At 43.9% G+C, this 18075-nt stretch overlaps 1 protein-coding gene across 5 annotated transcripts in view; it reads right to left on the reverse strand.

Annotated features, from left to right (window-relative positions):
• Positions 1-1033: 1033 nt before the first annotated feature.
• RAPGEF6 (Rap guanine nucleotide exchange factor 6) overlaps positions 1034-18075 on the reverse strand; it is a 132902-nt gene continuing 115860 nt past the window's right edge. For 4 of the 5 annotated variants that reach the window (XM_074915671.1, XM_074915672.1, XM_074915670.1 and 1 more), the window contains 5 exons: positions 17405-17518; positions 12926-13151; positions 10515-11026; positions 6885-7196; positions 1034-5237 (listed from right to left, as the gene is read on the reverse strand). In XM_074915671.1, coding sequence (XP_074771772.1) covers positions 5212-5237; positions 6885-7196; positions 10515-11026; positions 12926-13151; positions 17405-17518 — 1190 coding nt within the window. In that variant the 3' untranslated portion in view covers positions 1034-5211. The remainder of the gene's footprint in view (positions 5238-6884; positions 7197-10514; positions 11027-12925; positions 13152-17404; positions 17519-18075) is intronic. The other variant, XM_074915673.1, reaches the window with a different exon arrangement.

Here is an 18075-nt window from a genome sequence, read left to right on the forward strand (position 1 = left end):
CCGCGCACAAGGCAGGGAAAGGGGCTGCGCAGGGGGAGAAAAAAATGTTATTTGGGCTGGGGAAGCAAAAGAGTTTGCTTGTCAGTGTGTACGCCTTACAGAAATGCCACGCTCCCTAAAAAAAAAAAAAAAATAAATCTATATGTTTATCCATAAAGCTCCCATGGAGTTTACCTTTCAGATGATCAGTAAACAGAGGGACTATGAGGTTACAAGCTGGCCCTGACAGCCAGAGCAGGGGGTCCCAGCACAGCTCCTGCTCCCCTTGTCCATCTCACCTGCAGCATCACACCAGGGGCTGCCAGGGACCACAGGTGCTGCAAAAATGAGGGGGAAAAAAAAAAAAAAAAAGGGTATTTTCATTTCTGTGGTTCCGCTCTTGCTCGCTGCACACAGCTTGCTCCGTGTCGTGCAAGGTGTAGCAGTCTGCAAGGCGCAGGTTGCAGCCCGATGGCATTTCTGTGTCCGGCTTCGCCTCGCTCTGCTCTTTCTGGGTTCAGTGGGGAAACAGCCGGGATGTGGGGAAAAGGGGGGAAAAAAGATGCGAGTCCCTGTCCCTGGGAGCGGGGCCTCCCTGCAGGTGGTGTGGCCGTCAGTGTCCCCGAGATGATCCCCATGTCACATCCCCGTGAGGGCTCCTGAGCTCAGTGGAGCTGCAGACAGACGGGAGGGGACAGACGGGAGGGGACACGGCGGCCGGGAACGGGGACTTGGTCGGTCTGGGGGTGGGGGACACGCAGGGAGGATGCTGAGGGGCCACGGCACGAAGCACCAAGCGCTATGGCGAGGGCACAGGCACACACCAACGTGTGATGCTCAACCAGCTGCTCCCACCCCGGTGCAAGTGGAGCTGGGCGGGGGGACAAACCCGAAGCCAGAGGGGCCTTCATTCACTGTGAGGACAAAAAAAAAAATCACCCAGTGACTGTTCCTCACCCAGCCCAGGGTCAGCAACATCCCTGCCAGGCTCTCCCCACCCCGCACCAACGTGGCTCCTGCCCGATGGCTGCCAGGAAAGATCTGCTGAAAACAGTTCATGTATGTAGATTGTTTATTGATTCCAACATATTAATAGATTGGATAATAAACAGTACTTTTAAACATTCTCTTAACCAAAAATATAACAAATATTTACAATCACTCGGTAAAAATACAAAAAGCATACAGAGGCACTGTCTTTCTAAAAGACATAAGTGTAAGAGGTATCAAAAAATAGGAGACAAACATTGCTTGTTACAGAATACTTTACAATCACTGACTTGTGCAGTACAATTGCTATTGGAATATCATTACATCTGTGCAGTTTTGCCAATATGCTCACATATTCAGAATTTAATTAATACCAAGCTAAACTGCATTCCAGGTATATCAAAAATAAAGATAAAACAATAAAAAGCACAACATAAGCAAAAGCTGGGTGGGGAATTCAAGGTAGATTACCCTCTATACAAGCGTTCTAAAATATAATGTGTAAAGCTTTTCTAAAGAGAGAGGATCCCTTTTTTCTCCTGTTTTTGTGAAGGCAGTGGTAAGTTTATCCTTTTAAAAAAAAAATCCTAATTCTAATGTTGTATAAAAACTTAAAATGACAGGTTTGTATTTCCACTGTTGCTTGCAAAGAAATGACCTGGGAGATGATGAAAGAGGTTTTGCAACACCAGTGACGCCACGGAGGCTCCTTCTGCAAGTGGCATCACCCACGGGTTCAGCCCTCGGGGAACGGGGACACCCTCTGCCTCTGGCAGGTGCAGGCAGGGTGCAGGCAGCTCAGCGGGTCTGACCATCTCCCAGGGAAGCATCACTCACCTCTGTGAACCTCCTTACTTGAGCAAAGGCAAAATAAAAGAGCCTGGGAAGCAGCACGCTGCCCGTTGTCAGCAAACACCCACCCGTTCCTGCACGTCCACACGGCAAAAAACACGTACTGCAAATATCTGCCTTCCCTTTGTCCGGTGTGTCTGGGAGATGGAACCAGTCCTCAGAGGCTCAGTGATCTCATTTTCCCCTTTCTGCAACCGGAGAGGCCGATTAAAAGTTTACAAACCCGCACTGCTTTTTCAGGAACTACTTGGAAGCTGAAGTTTTATAAAGCATAATGAAATAGCGTATGGTTAAATCACAAAGAGGCGAAACGCACCTTCTCCCCCCCGAGTCAAGAGCAAACAAACGGCAGAAAGCGAGCAAACCCAGGCGTGGCAGTGGAAGAACGTGACATGAAGCATTTTAACTGTTCATCAAACCCAGAGCCCGAGTCAGAAGGACCCGGTGGAGGTACCAAGGCAGGAATCTGTGATCCAGAAGACAGCGCTCCAGTGAAGCGATGCACAACAGGCACTAACCACCGTCTTACTTCCACTCGAATCACTGAAAAAAGGGATAATGTCTCTTCAAATCCATACCAGACACACTACATTTGGCTACCGGCCCCGATCAATGTGATCGGTTGATTTAAAACAAACAAACAAACAAAAATCCCAGCAAGGACCAGCAGAGGCAAGCCACACTGTGCGAGGCGGGAGAAGCAGAAGTAATAGCTCATCTGTCCATAGTTTACGCGTGATTTATTTACACCAGCTGAATTGGATAGTAGGAAAATAGGATTAGCAAGACTTTCACTCACTTTAAAAACTTTTCAGTGGCCTGGAAAGCCTCGCAGAACAGACGGATGCTGTTGATGTGCAAACACCACGTTTCAGTGGATCATTTATTCAACTGCTCTTTCTTGGCTGCCAGAGGAGGCCCCAACCCCGCTCTGCAGAGCTTCACTGCACCCTCCAAGTCAGCACTATCGGGCTTTTGGGGAAAAAGGGGAGTCACTTTAGTCACAACCCCTCAGCCCTTATACTTTTGTTCAACAGGCTGGAACAAACTACAGCTCAACACCCGAGGTCACGGGATCCGCATGAGTCGGTTTTCCTGGCACAACACAGATGGTTTTCTGACGAAACACGAAGCCTATTGCACACTCCATGCAGAAGTTAACAAGCAACTAGAGCTGACAGTGGGACTGCTAGGGTTTGGATTTATATCCCACAAAAATATCAATTTAACAGCTATATTATCAACGTTACATGTGCTGAAAATAATCGCTCTGCCCTGCATTGCTTTGACACTTACATTAATCTTTATTCATTAAGGTCTGTGCAGGTTCATTATATTCATTAAGGCCTCGAAAAAGCTAAATGCATTTATTATGATGTATCTCAACTGGGTTTTAATATTTATTTATTTTTTTTTTTAAAAATCATTTGCTCCTCAGATACCTGTGCCAAAAATCCAGACAGCCAACCATTCAGTTAGGAATTGGGCGGCCCTTCCTCAGCATCGCTGTTTGTTTACATCTTCTAAATCCCAACCAAGTTGGGGAAGTTCCAGCCGCATGGAAATACTGGACCTGGCACCGCTCCAAACGCAGCCACAGGCCGGGTCAGACACCTTCACCCGGGAGCATCAGTCCCAAGCTGCTATGGGGAAAGCACATCAAAGGCGCTGGGTTGTTTTTGGTACTTGTGTCATTTGCAGAAAATGTTGCATTCACCTTGCACCCCCTGCACACATACAGGAAAAAAAAAAACCAAACCCAACCCAAACCTTAAAGCTTTTCACAACTATGGATATAGAAATCATTTTTGAGGCACTGTAAAAATGACAAACATCTTCTTTCTAGCTTAGGCTGTAAACATCACAACAAAGATTTACAATTAAATGTTTAAATACATATTCACACATTCATGTCCAATTTTAACACTAGAATGGGGCATCATGTGCTAGAAGAAAGAAAGAAAGAAACTGCAGGTATTTCCAGTTTTACCCCTCTGCGCTCTGGCTGGCTAAGCAAAATCAAAAGAAGTCATTTATTTGACCGTAGTCAAACTAGAGGATCACGTGTTAATACTGGCTGGCTGCAAGTCAAAACTGTCACTGACATCAACACCACCAGGATTTTTACCTAAGATTTAAAACAAAGCATTTTGAAATCATCTGTATTTTCCAGATGCACACAACAGGGTTTTTTAAGCCGTCATAAAATGCATTATACTCTTACACAAGCATTATGTCATTTAATATTCCGTTTCACAAAGTTTACTGTGAAATGAAGGTGATTTATAATTTTTTTTTTTTTTTTAAAAAAGATAACCTTTGCACCTAAATCCTGTGCAAGTCTGGTAAAAGGCCAGAAGGTGTGGGATGATCTTAAAACCCACAACACACGGTTTAGTTTTGGTTTCTAGCAACACGTTTTGCATGCTGAACTCTGCAGGGCAAAACTTGGCGAAAGCTCTTTTGGGAAAGCTTCAAACTCCGCCAAGAGCTCCCTGTGAACTCTGGCTTCCACACTTCAAACCATCACTGAACAGGGGAGGAGAGCACCAACTATTGCCTTAGTTGGCTGACAGCTAAAAAAAATTCCAAAAATACTTCAAGGGCGGAGGGTTTTTGCTGTGTCCGTGTAGGAGGGGAGCGGCAGGCAGCACGCTGCTCTGCCGGGCTTTGTGCTCTATCTGTATTTCATCTAAAACCACGCTAAAATCTACGTATTTCTGCACCTGATAATGTCCCGTTTCTAGGTTTTTTTTTTGTTGTTTGAGAGCACGACAGTTTTATGCGTAACTAATTTACTATCACATTGACTAAACATTTATATCAGCCAACCAGAGCACTGCCAACACAAATAAAGGAAATTCCCATTTAAAAAAAAAAAAAAGAAATTAAATTAATAAATTATTTTTAGATACTTCAGCAACGTCCTTTGCTTTTGCTGACATTTTGATATAATTTTTTTTAAAGTTCATAAAATAACACTCTTAGACTTATAATGGTCATGTAGAAAACAACGACGATGGAAAACTACCGCAGGATTATATGGTATCATACACAAGAATGCTTCCAAATTTCAAGTGGTGGTGACAACTGGTCCTCCCAAAGGCACGAAGCCTGGTCCGTCTCCGGATACCAACGTCGGCATCCAGGTAGTCAGTACGCTCCTTGAAAATGGTTTGCTATTTCTCAGGCAGAAACAGCTTTCTGAGGCGGCGGTAGGCTGAGGAAAGGTAGAGAGAGACGTGATCCAACCCGTTCCATCTCGTCCGTGACAGAGGCAAACGCAGCGGCGGAGGTTAGCAGCAGCAAGTCGTTAGCGTTCGCTAACAGAATCGTGTGGTCCTTCTCCCCACATCCCTTGTGTTGTGGTTTACAGAAATAGCCCGATGGTTAGACTGCTGATACTTGTTCGTCCTCTGCAAAACAAGAAAAAAAAAAAAAAAAGTAAATTATTCCATCGGTCGCCAGCCTCGGAGGCAGAGGGTACAGCACAGTACCCAGTTTCTTGGTCACAGATGTTCTGTGAAGGCTTCACTACGCTTCATCGTGGTGTTTGCACGGTCTTAATCACGGACCACAACAAATTCAGTACCACCCTTTATCAAATCCTCAAGTAGTCTGAGGCATTAGTCATACAATAAAGATGTCTTGCCAAACAGAAAATCCCAGATCCTCCAAAAAATTATGCGCATGCAGCTCCCAACATCCCAAGAGCTACAGATTTGGGAGAAAAGCCACTAAACTACTTTCCCTCATGCAGTGTGCATTGTATCCCAAATAAAATGAACCAAGCGCTTTAAAAATAGTAAAATAGGTGTATCTAAAAGTGCACGGTTAAATTTAGTTTAGAAAAATTTGGATTGAAATGTTTGAAGCAATTACTTCCTTATTTTTACATCAAAAACATTTCATATCGTAACTGAATTATGGGCAACTTTATGTTTTACCATAAGTTTGAATTGCAGTCCTAATATATATGTTAAATACTGTTTACATATTTTAAAGGGCCAAGATAGGATCATTTTGCATCAGAAATTGTTTTAATCTAAATCCACACTCATTTTAAGCCAGACTGAAATTGAAGGAAACGACCACAACATTCTAATAAAAAAAAAAAAATGAGTTCACTAGCAAAGGTACAGAGATCACATCAGTGCGTAGGTATTAAAAGCAAATCAGCAGATAAACAATTAAGTAGAATTACCCCTAACTTGGCGTTAGTTTTGACACACTGTAAGAGCAGTCTTTTTCAGAAAAATCTCTTGCATTTTGGTCACCCGATACGTGCTGTGCTCGGCAGCACTGGCTGTTGCTTCAAACAAGATTATGAAATATTTAACTGGAAGGGACACCGTCAGGCCAAGCTGGGCTGAGAAGCCAGGTTTTATCAAATGCACCTTTCAGAAGAAAGGAAATTCACTGTTATTTTGTTCAACATTTTTAAACTCAGATCTCCAGAAATCCCCGTTGAGGAATAAGGCACCTTAATGCCAGCACATGAGAACGCAAATGGGAAACGAGTTGAGTTGTACAACCACCCACCGAATCCACACTCAAAATACTCGGGTTAGCTCATCCTCCTGACACCATCCTCAACCAGTGGGACATCAGTGAATCGACCCAGAGGGGCCTGAGTTTTTCCGCATGTAATTTATAGCCTGACAGTGTCCCTTAAAGTCATCATCACCACTGAGAGGGGACAGATTTTAAAGAAAAATAGTATCTACATGCTCTTAAGTGTCTCAGTTGTGCTTTGGGAGATCTCATATGCGTATTTATATATATATTTATTTATATATAATTTAGAGTTTGTTTGATGTCAACATGCTTTTTCTAAAGGGAAGGCATTCTTTTTTTCTTTTTTAAACGTGTATATACATGCATACACATATGCATGTCTATACAACCACACAAACATACTTGCACATTTAGAGATTAATCAAGTTTTAATCTCCGAGAATGACCAAGAGAAAGCCCAGAACATTGTTGTGAAGTACACACTGCACAGACCAGATTCACACAGCAGTTCACTTAACATCTACCGAGTCAGGTGTTGCACATACCATCCTCTTCACTATCTGCGTCAGTCATATCTGCTAGTTTGGGGTTGGACGGCTGCCGACTATGCCACTGAGGCATCTTCGATGAAATACAGGCCACCGGTTCACTACCGAGAGGAGCTGATGAAAGTCTAGAGAGGTCACTGTGCAGCATCTTTGACCTCTGCACTGCCACACTATAGTCTGGAGGTTTTAGGTGTGGGTGGTGGGGCGATCCTTCCTTTATGTCCGCTAAAGAAATCCCCATATATCCCGGAGGGGTGGGCGGTGGCTCCCTATACCTATCGTCCTTCTTAGGTGAGGTGACACAGTACACTGGCACAAGAAATAAGCAATGGAAATGTTAAAGAAGAAAACAAAGGAAACAAAACGTTAAAAAATCATGAAATGTTACAATGGCAAAACAGAAACTGATAACAAAACGCAAATGCAGAAACACTGGTTATAACGACAGCAGCAGATATTTACGCTTTCATTTATGTTTTCTACTTATTTTAAGAAGTCAGAGTAGCAACAGAACCCATAAACTCGTTAGGCGAGAGGCCAATCGAGCAGCAACGGGACTGGAACCTTCTCCAGGCCCAGGCCGTTGGGCTCGCTACCCCCGCGGTGCGCCCGGGAGGGACCACGGGCCCGCAGGGCAGCGCTGCCGCCGAGCCTGCCCCCCCCTCACAGCCTGGAAAATGGAAACACGAGGAATTAAGGCAACTAGCCCCAAAGTTACTTTGCACAGCGTGCTAGAGACCGATAGCAAGAAGTGTTGGTTGACTTCAGCAACATCCACCTCCTCACCCATCAGTGGCTTAGCAGAAATTCATTGTAATAAAACACCCCTGGATCAATTCAGGTGTCATCAGACATTAAACCATCCCATCAGCTATGCTATAGGAAGGAACAAAAAACCCCCAATATCACATGAAGCTGCTCCTATGAGGCAAACCGTATACAGAGCCTGCATTTTGCATTTTCTAACAGTAAACAGTGGCTTATCATGTCCGTGGTTTCCTTCCCCATTCACCAGCAGTTCAGGTCACACAGGCTCTTAAACCAAAACCAAAGCTTAACTTTTTTATAAGTTCCCTCCCCTCCCACCCACCTCCCAGGTCTGGGGCTCATGTGCATGTTAAATTGGGCTTTTGCCATGTGCATGTTGCAACAGGAGAGTTTCAAAGCTAGGATAATTTAAAAAAAAATAAATCTTTTAGTTGAGTGAATTTGCATTCTTCTTGTTAAACAGTTTTTCATTTTAAACAGTGCATGCTGATTACAGTTTATTTCAGCAACTGTAATATTTTCTGGTCTTATGAGAACACGAAAGGGTGAAAAGAAAGAAGCATTTCTTACTGTGTTGTGGACTTGTGCAATTCTGGGTGCTGGTACCAGGAACAAGAGCTGGTTCATACCCAATGGCCTCAGTTCATACTTGGGCTTACAGGAAAATAAACAAAACCAAATTCACACAGTCTGAGGTTTAGGTACAGGCAGAGATTTGTACTGCTGATTTATGGGAATCATTTTTCTGGAGCCAGCATTTCAGTGGGCCCCTATGAGACAGCAGGGGAAGCGAAGGAGGATTTCTTCGTCCCGAAGGGATGGGGATGAGCTGGGTCGTCCGAGCAAACCCCCTACCTTCGGTCGTCAATGGTTTTGCAGGAGGACTGACAAGGGTGGGTATATTCTCCTCTAAAGGAGAAACCTTCAGGCTTCCTAGAGCTAGTATCTAGCCTACTATAATAACGCAAGTAGGAATAACGTGCTCTTCTGTAAAGTTCCAATTCATAATATTTTACAAATGCTATCAAAATCAAACATTCTAAGAGCATTTGATGCCCACAGCATTAAGCATCCATAATTTGTCATAATTTACTCAAATATTTGCTTTGTAAAGAAAATAGGGTGAAATTCCACACAGCAGTTAAGGGAAACGTTAACTAAAAGGCAGCAGTGTAAATTTTGATGCCTACTGTAGGTAAAAGCCAGGACAGAGCCTTTCCCTCGGACACAGAGCACGGGCCCGTGGCCGTTCCGCACCTCCCCGCTGGCGCAGCACAGCCTGCACAAGAACCCCTCCACGCTGCAGAGGGCAGAGATGTGCGTGAAGTCACGAAGCCATCGTGTTTATGGATTCTGCCAAGACCACATTCTGCCGTCAGTACGTGGGCAGGGCCCTTCCAGCTCCATTTGAAAAATTTCAGGCAAGAAAGCTTGTGCCAATTTTTTTTTTTTTTTTTTTTTTTGGGGGGGGGGGCCCTATTCATCACCAGCGCTCATTAAGCAAACGAACTGAAGATTCTTGTTTACAATATTCTGAACTCATGCAGTCATTACAGAGCCTGGCAACAAGCCGTTTGTAGAGAAGAAGCAAAAGGTGAAATAAAGTGACAGCATCTTTGGCATATTGTATGATGGTGAACAGCTAACAGATTTGCATTTGCAAACCAGAAATTATATCCACCTGTGTCAGATCTTTGCTTAAGTAGACATATGTGTGCTCTACCGAAGCACGGTGCTGAGTGTTTCTTACCTCTGTGCTATGACTGTACAAAGGAGGCAACTTAATGAAGCACCATATAGCTTAAGAAGAATATAAAAGAATTAAAAAGAAGGGGGAGAGCTGTGAGCAAAGAATAGCTAACACGCCATCTCCTAGAACAGCTCAGAGGCTCATGAGCAGCTTTGAAAGGCTACAGGGGCAGAGCCCAGGCACAGGAGTGAGCTGTGAGCACGGTTCCTGCAAGGCTCCCCCCCATGCTGCCTTTCTCCTACAAAGCCAAGGAGGAGGAACGCGATCCAAGACCTCCACCCTACATGCCATGTTTATTCAGGCAATTACCTTTGATAACAAAACCCCCTCCAGCAATCTAGTCAGTAATTAAATTGCATTTCAGCTGCACCCTTGACTTACAGCCTAGAAAGCTTTGCACTCCGTGTTTTATCTTGTTCCTAATCCAGTTCCTTTAGTTTTGGCTGCTAAACTCATTAGGACAGGGGAAGAACGTCTTGCTCAGTAGAGCTAAGCATCTCTGACAAGACATTTTATATGTTTTTCACCTTTCATATGCAGCCAAACTGCAGCTGTATAACCAAATCAATGGCAGTTTAACATAGCAAAGACAGAAAGGGAATCTGCATTGCCCTTGAGCTTCCAGAGACTAAAGCCCTGTGGATGAAAGGTGCCCCAGCTCCAGAGAGCCGGGAGAGCTCTGTACCACTCAGCAGTCATGTTCTTCCCTCTCAGGCTCATGGAAAGTCTGTATTACATGCACTTCAAGAAGCCATGCTTCTTGCTCCTTGCCAGAGGAACGTCTACAGTGATGAGTGTTTCCAAAATCATCCAAAAAAATAAGGGGTAGTACTACAGAGAGGAACTGCTTGACATTTTCATGAAGACAGTTCTCCTGGAGACCCGTAAAGCGACTGGGAAGCGCACTGGTTTATTACTTTAATTTTTCTAATGCAAAAGAAGGTGGCTTGAAAACACACTGTCTGCGTAGTGTTCTGATTAAAACCACATGGAAAGCTGAATTTAACATGCCATCCAGGCCCCAGACCTGCTGATGTCATTTCTTAACAACTTAATATCAAAATGAGAAACAGATGTAGAAGCTTCCATAAGCTGTTGGCTTGGCTTACCTATCAGGCCTTTTTCTGTACTCGAAGTAACAGTTTTGTAAGTTGTATCAGCGCCTGCTTTAGAGTCCAAAACCTCCGTCTGCTCTGCTGTAGAGTTCTCCAGCCCCCTCCGCTTAATTGTCCCATAGTTTGTTTCGTAGGTGTCTGACAGCGAGCTGGAGGAGGCCCAGCTCTGCCGAGACTGATCGAGCTCCACGCTGGCTTTCGACTGCCTGTTGGTTTTGGAAAAGGCTTCAGAATACAAATAAGCCTCCTCAGAGTAACAGTTTGTGGGATCAACTTCAGCTATCGGTCCGTCCAGCTGGGTGTGACGGTAAGAATTGAGGAGATCCCAGCTCTTCTGGTTTGGGATATTCTGGAAGTTGTCATGAGAACTACTTGAGCATGAAGTCCAGCTTCCCCGGCCGCTATCTGCTGCCTCTACCATGATATGTTCATGGGAGATCTCCTCGCTGCTCATGGAGGATGTGAAAGCCATCCCTCTGATGAGAGCAGGCCTAGTGATTGACCAGCTACATTTGAAAACAACAGAGATCAGAAAAGAAAACAACACCTCATAAGCTTTTAAAATAAAGAGTGACATACTTGGAGACAATTATCTGGTTTTAAAGACAACTGAACTCTGGGTTTAAAACAGGTAGGCAGCAAGGTCAAGGCTCACGGGAGCACTGTCAAGAGACCCCGTTATTCCTGACTCCTTACTGCACACGGCAGCAGGGAAGTTATCCCCAAGGGAGTAACACGTCTGCAACAGGCATTTACAGGCTCGACCCCAGATCTATAAAAATCTGGTCCACGGAATCTTTCCTCTATCAACTCCAGCAAGACAGTGCCTGGCAGAAAATTACCTCTTAGTTTCACACTACTACCACCTTTCTCTTTGCATTTATAAACTAAACCCAAACAAAATATTTAGACTAAAACCCAACCCCTTCACCAGCAGTAACATAAAGTCGTTTAGACAGAGCGGAGGTAGTTGTATTTCAGTAACATTTGGAGATGCTTGGCATAAATTACGTTTGTGGAAACAATCTGAAGCGACAGATTCTGAAAACTGAAGTACAAAATTTCTTGTTTAAAGAAATGGCTGCTAAAAGCTCTAATCACTGTTAATGCGTAATTAAGGGGAAAGAAAATAAAGCCAGATTTGCATTAATTTAGAATAAATGACGTTACAATTACTAGACATTATTCAAGGCTCTGAACTATTTCTGGTTACGGTAACAAATGCACGGGCAGCACAACACTGAAATTCAACACTATCCCTCAGAAGTTTAATGCCACGTTAGGAAATCCCAGATATGTGCAAAACAACTTCTTTCTCCTTGCTTTTCTGTAAGTACTAGCATAAAAACGGCTTTCTACCCTCCAAAACTCACTGAAACTAAGGCATAAAGGAACAACCACAATCTGCTTTTAATTGGCAAAGAGAAGAGGGAGTTGGAGAGCAGCAGCATCCTCGGTGCCACCGCTGAACGTGGCCTCTCCCAGCCACGTCGCTCAGGACACTGCTCCTGCTCTGACAAAACTCTCTTTAAAAAAGGGAAGTATTTTCGCTAAGGAAGCACATCTTTAAATTCCCATTTGAGCCCAACGAAATCAACTGAATCACTCATTTCGTAAGAGCTGCATTGCTTCGGCAAAGCATACACTGATGAGCTTTTTTACAGGGGAGAGAACACCGCGGAATACTGGTGTATGATAATCGATTATACACAACAACATACAGCTCTTTAGAGGTCAGTCATAAAGACCTCACATTGCTTTAGAGCCATAAAAATTAGTAAGGAGCAACTCCGTTGCCTTGAATCCCTAACATCTGAGAACAGAACACACTATTCCTAAGAAATCCTTAAATCCTATGGATCAAGGCTTAACATCTAGTAAGACAAAACCAAAAATTTCCAGTTCAAAGCGGCATCTCAGGACAAGTTCTCACTGCACTGAAGCAGTAAGAACTCGTGCGTGGAAACTCTGAGGGAGACAGTGGCAGAAAGTTTCCAGTCTGCCTAAGCAACAAATAATAATGGAAGTCCTTAAAAACTTCATTAGACAAAGTGAAGTGACTGGCACTGCTGACTCAGAGAGAACTGACACTATCCTGCTCCTGTCCCGCTGTCTCTCACTATTACACTCATTTGTTAAGTATCACCCCAGCTTTTAACACATTTGCAGTCTCCTGCTAGAGGTGTCCGTCTGAACCCCCACGATGGGAACAAGCTGTTGTACACCCCAGCAATACTGTCAGCTTTTTGGGAAAACATGCTCATCCCATACGGAGCAGGCAGTACTCCAGCTTCTAGCAAGAGCTTCATAACCACAGTTCAGTGCCTAACTGTGCCCTCGCCAAAGCCTTGTTGCCCCTTCTAACACCAGGACACCAAGCCCAACCAAAACCGGCTGCGTCTTACCCTGGGCAGGGCTGGCCGTAATCAGCCAGCGGCTGAGGATGCTCTTTTCTCTCTGCTCCCCCCGAATCCACCACAATGAGGGACTGGGACAAACTCCTCTCGTCCTGCAGCGCTGCCGACATCGAGTCCACGGAGCAGTTGCTCACGATGCTGGACCGGGATGAAATCTCACTGTGACTGGAGTCTGAGAAGTTATCGGATTTAGTGGAAGGTATGAGGGCATAGCCTAGAGGAGAGGAGAACATCTTGGTCAAAGAACAAGTCAAGTTTACTAGGTACAACACCAAAGTATTGACACACATTTCAGCAAGGATAGTTACCAGAAAAAAATAATCAAACCCTGCTTACATCCAGGTCAGCCCACTGAAGTTTTTAGGGTACTGTCAGCATCTAGCACTGCAATTTATTAATGCAAATCTGGTGACATCAATAACCTACCTGCATCTCCACTACTCTCCGGACCAGGTTAAACCTACCTAAACAAATCAACAGCATGAAGAGTGGGTGAATAGATCGGATCTTTGCAACTCTGCAAGCGCTGAGTCCTCTAGAACAGATGCAGTGCATTTCCCACTGTCCCGCTGCCCTACTGTTGAGTGAGACTCAAAAAAAAGATTTTGGCAGTGGACGAGGAGGTGCTGACTAAGGTAAAAGCCAGCTATTAGCACTTGGGGACTAGCCATATGGTCCATTTCAGGTTTATAATCTGTTCCAGAACTAACAGAGCGGGAAGCAAAAGCGGGAAATACAATTTTGGCCAGAGCTGGACCAGACGCCAGCGTTGTTCCTGCAGAAGGGAAAGAGCTGAAGAACTCACCAGTTTCAAAGCAAAATATGTAATGCATTCTTCTGCTTGGCGTACCCTTACCCTCAAATAACTTCTTTCAAACACAAAAAATGTATAGAGCCCCATCTATCCAACACCTCCTCTTCCTAGTACCTGGAGTGAACATAAAAGAGCTGCCAGACCGAGGACTTCCACGGGCTCTGGCTATGTACGTCCTGTAGACACTGCTGCTGGTACAGCTGAAGCGATTCCAGATGGGGCACCTGTCCCCACACTGCACCAGAAAAAACCCTTACTACGGACAGCTTAACTAAGTAATTGATTTTGATGACCTCAGAGAAGCGGGGAAAGAACTGAAGTGCAATGAAATGAACTGGGCAAAGCGCATCTGGGCTGGCCTGAGGGAAACCACACCGAGGTCCTTGAGGTTTAGTGACCAGTCTCCCTCCACACAGGGCAACCTAGAAGTGAACCATGCACCCAAGAGCATTGTCTGAATGTTTCTTGAACACCAAAAGGCTTGGGGCCATGACCACTTCCCTGGGGAGCTTGTTCCAGTGCTTGGCCAGCCCCTCAGCGAAGAACTTTTTCCCTAATATCCAAACTGAACTTCCAGCTTTAAGCCACTCCCAGGCATCCTACCACCAGACATCAGAGGGAAGAGACCAGCACCTCCCTCTCCACTCCACCTTGCGAGGAAGGTGCAGACAGCCACAAAGGCATCCTTCAGTCTCCTCTGCTCTAACCTGAGCAGAACAAGTGACCTCAGTCACTCCTAAGTCGTGGTCTCTAGTCCTCTCACCACCTCTGTTGCCCTCATCTGAACACATGCCAATAATTTTATATCCTCCTTCTATTGTGGAGCCCCAAAGTGCACACAGCACCCGAGGTGAGGCCGCATCGACACTGAATATAGCAAGACAACCTCTCCTTTTGACTGGTTCACTGCACATCCAGAATTACACTGACCCGGGTGCAGAATCTGGCATTTATTCATTATATTTCGTAGCGTTGGTGACTGCTCAATGCTCTCATCTATCAAGATGTCTCTGTAAGGCCTCTCTACCCTGGAAGGAATCAACAGTTCCTCCTAATTTAGCATTGTTGACAAACTTACTCACGTGCACTCCACTCCCTGTGTCCAGGACATCAATAAAAACACACTGAAGAGCACTGGCCCTGAAACTGAGTCCTGGGGAGCAATGCTAGTGACTGGTTGCCAGCCAGACGGTGCCCTACAGCTCCTGGGGACTGACCCTTCAAGCCAACTAACTGCTTGCCCACAGTACTGGGTACACGCTGGACATTTTTTCCAGAAGGATACTGTGAGAGGCAGTAGCAAAACCTTTGCTAAAATTCCAAACTCCTATATCTGATGCCTTGCCTTCGCCTTCCAGGCAGGTAATCCTATCTTGAAAGGATATTAAATTAGTAAGGCATGATCCTCCTTTCATGAACCCATGTTGGCTTTGGCTCATGACCACGTTGTAACTTCCCGAATAATCTTCTCCATCACTTTAGCTGGCACTGAAGTGAGACCAACAGGCTTAGCATTACCAGGATCTTCTTTCTTGCCTTCCTTGAAATCAGGAATAACATTTGCTAGCTTCCAGTTGACTGGGACCTTCTCCAGAGTCCCAAGATCATTGATAAATAACTAAGAGAGGTCTAGCAATAACATCAGCTGGCTCTTTCAGTGCCCTGGGATGAATCCCATCAGGCCCCACAGACTTATGTGCCTTCAGCTGCAGCAGCAAATTTAGGATGTTCAGATTTCCAGCTCTCTGGAGTATTCATTTCTTTAGATAAGACCATGCACCATCTTATGGGCAGATCAAAGTTAATCCTCTCGTGCTGTCAGGCAACAAAATCAGGAGGTGTCTGTTAAATTGGTTTTGAGTTTTTTTGAAATAATAATAATAAAAAAAAAAACAAAAACATTTTGCCTCCAATAACTCTCTGGCCCACAACTGTGGTTTGTTTCCCTTTATGAAGGCAAAAGTCTTGGATTAATGACTGTGGTGGTGTTCTGGCTTTTTTTGTTAAATATAAATATTTTTTTTTCTTTAAGTTCTCAGTGAGTTTCTCTATAGCAAATCCATTGCACATCAGGAAATATATCCCTGCCTTCACCAGGAGAAAACAGTCTATGATATGCCTTACGTTATGTGCATCAAATTACAAAATGAGAACCTTTATTTGAAAATACCGGATCATCAACTACTTCACGTATAGGTAAACGAGCATCTGTAAACGAATCAAACCACGGTCTTTCTTTACAGGAGACCATATTCTAATACACTGTTGACACAGCCCTCAGATAAGCATTTTTTCTCGAAGTCCTGTCAATCACCCCATTTCTCACTTCATTTCTACCTCCATGTGCCTTTGAGCTGGACTGCCATATATTTACATCAGTTAGGTGAAAATGTGAAATGACCAGGCAGTGTGAAAGCCATGCCAGTGATACACACAATGTAATACAGAAGACCGATGACCTTAAGTCCATAAAAATTCAGAGGTCATACAACATGGCATCTGGAGCTACTGGTACACATGCCACTGAGCATACAGCTCAGAACTGGAGAGATTTCACAGCTTAAGCTTGGTTATTGCCCTAAGATTTTAAGAGCAAATATGAGCATTAAATATCAGTATTATCAAACGAAAAAAATGAACCTTAGGAATGAAAAAAAAAAATTATTTAGGACCAGTATTTTTAAGATTAAATTTCAGTTTCCTTTCCTTTGACAATAATTAATGCCTCATATTTTTTACCCTAATGAATTCCTTAAAATTAACACAACCGTACTGCGGCGACAAACATTCTCACAGCACACCTTAATTTTAAGACACTCTTCAAGAACCTTAAAGATCTGGAGAAAAAATGGACTCCTCTTCATTAAAGAGATTAAAGTAATTAAATAACAGCACACGTATATCAACAGACTAAACACAAGTCTTGGCTGGGCTGACAAGGTCGGGGGAAGATGTGAACGCTGCAACTGTGCGCCAACGCTTGAAGTGAGCGCTCGATTTACAGCACGAGGGACTGTCTAGAGTCTAATTAAGAGTGTGGCAGAACTTACTGTTTCATCGGCATTTGCGAAACACTAAGTAACAGAACTGTCACTGTACCTGTTCCTTGATTTTCTAAACTTCACGTTATTGTCTTCACTGCACTGTAAGGCTGATAAGCTATAAATAACTGACCCAAATATCTGGAAGGGAAGCACATTAAACAGCTTAAACATGTAAATGAATACTGCTAGAATAACTTTGATAATATCAGTATATCTGACACAAAGTGGACTTCATAGTCTTTCTTCTAAAAATACATCATATAGTCTTCCTCCTCCTTCTAGACTTCACGCATAGGCAGTAAGATGTCCACAGATTGCTGTTGCTATAGATACTTGCTGTACTCAGAGTATCACTGTCTTTCTCCTTTTGGTTTTCACTCCCTTCTGAGGCTTCAATGTGCTCTGCTTTCCTTTTTGCAGTAAAAGCTGTTCTTTCCCTGGAGAAGCTTCTTTCCCTAAGTCTTTTAAACAGGGGTCCCTTCGTTCTCCTGCGCTCACGCTCAGCTTCTGCCTTTTCACTCTCATCCTCTCCTTCTCCCTTTTCACTTATGCCAGAACTGTCTCTCGCGTTGACAATCATCCAAATTTTCTTTTGTAAATAAGCCCCACCTATTCCATAGCTGCGCTGTCCACTGTTCTTGTTGCTGGTTTCACTGGCAAGTGATGAGGAAGAGCCGGAGAGGTTCATCTGACTGCAGTTATCCGACCTTTGGATGTTACCAACTACAATAAAGAACACAGAGGCAGATCCTGATAAGTGACGGGATAAATAACAGCAAAAATAACATCCTGATTTTAAAACCTTTCTTCTTCAACCCTATTTACATATCGCTTGGGTACAGCTCAAAAGAAAATGACATCTAAGATTAAGTGGAATGTGTTCATGCCTAAAACGATGCCTTTCCGCTCTCCGTGAAGCACCTAATTTTAGTTCAATGAGCTGTTAGCACTGCACATACAACAGGGTACGGATCACCTCAATCAAATGAGATCAGTGCTAAAAATATGCTGAAAGCAAGTTGAATTAATGAAATAATCCCAAGGAAACATCATATTATTTTCAAAGAACCAGATGAAAGTTAACAAAAATAACATGTTTATAAGCGATGCTCAAAAAATCTCAGTGGAGCTAAGTTTGGCAACCCAAGTAATTAAGCTTCTTACACATATGCTGTGTTTCAGTACAATAAGTGGCATTCTCCTAAAGGAAACAGTATCTTGTGAAGGCAGAAGTGGATGGACCAGCACGATCTCCCACTGAAAAGGGTGAGAAGATGCAG

The sequence above is a fragment of the Athene noctua genome, chromosome 12 (genome assembly GCF_965140245.1).
Source record: "Athene noctua chromosome 12, bAthNoc1.hap1.1, whole genome shotgun sequence".
Classification (NCBI taxonomy): Eukaryota; Metazoa; Chordata; class Aves; order Strigiformes; family Strigidae; genus Athene; species Athene noctua.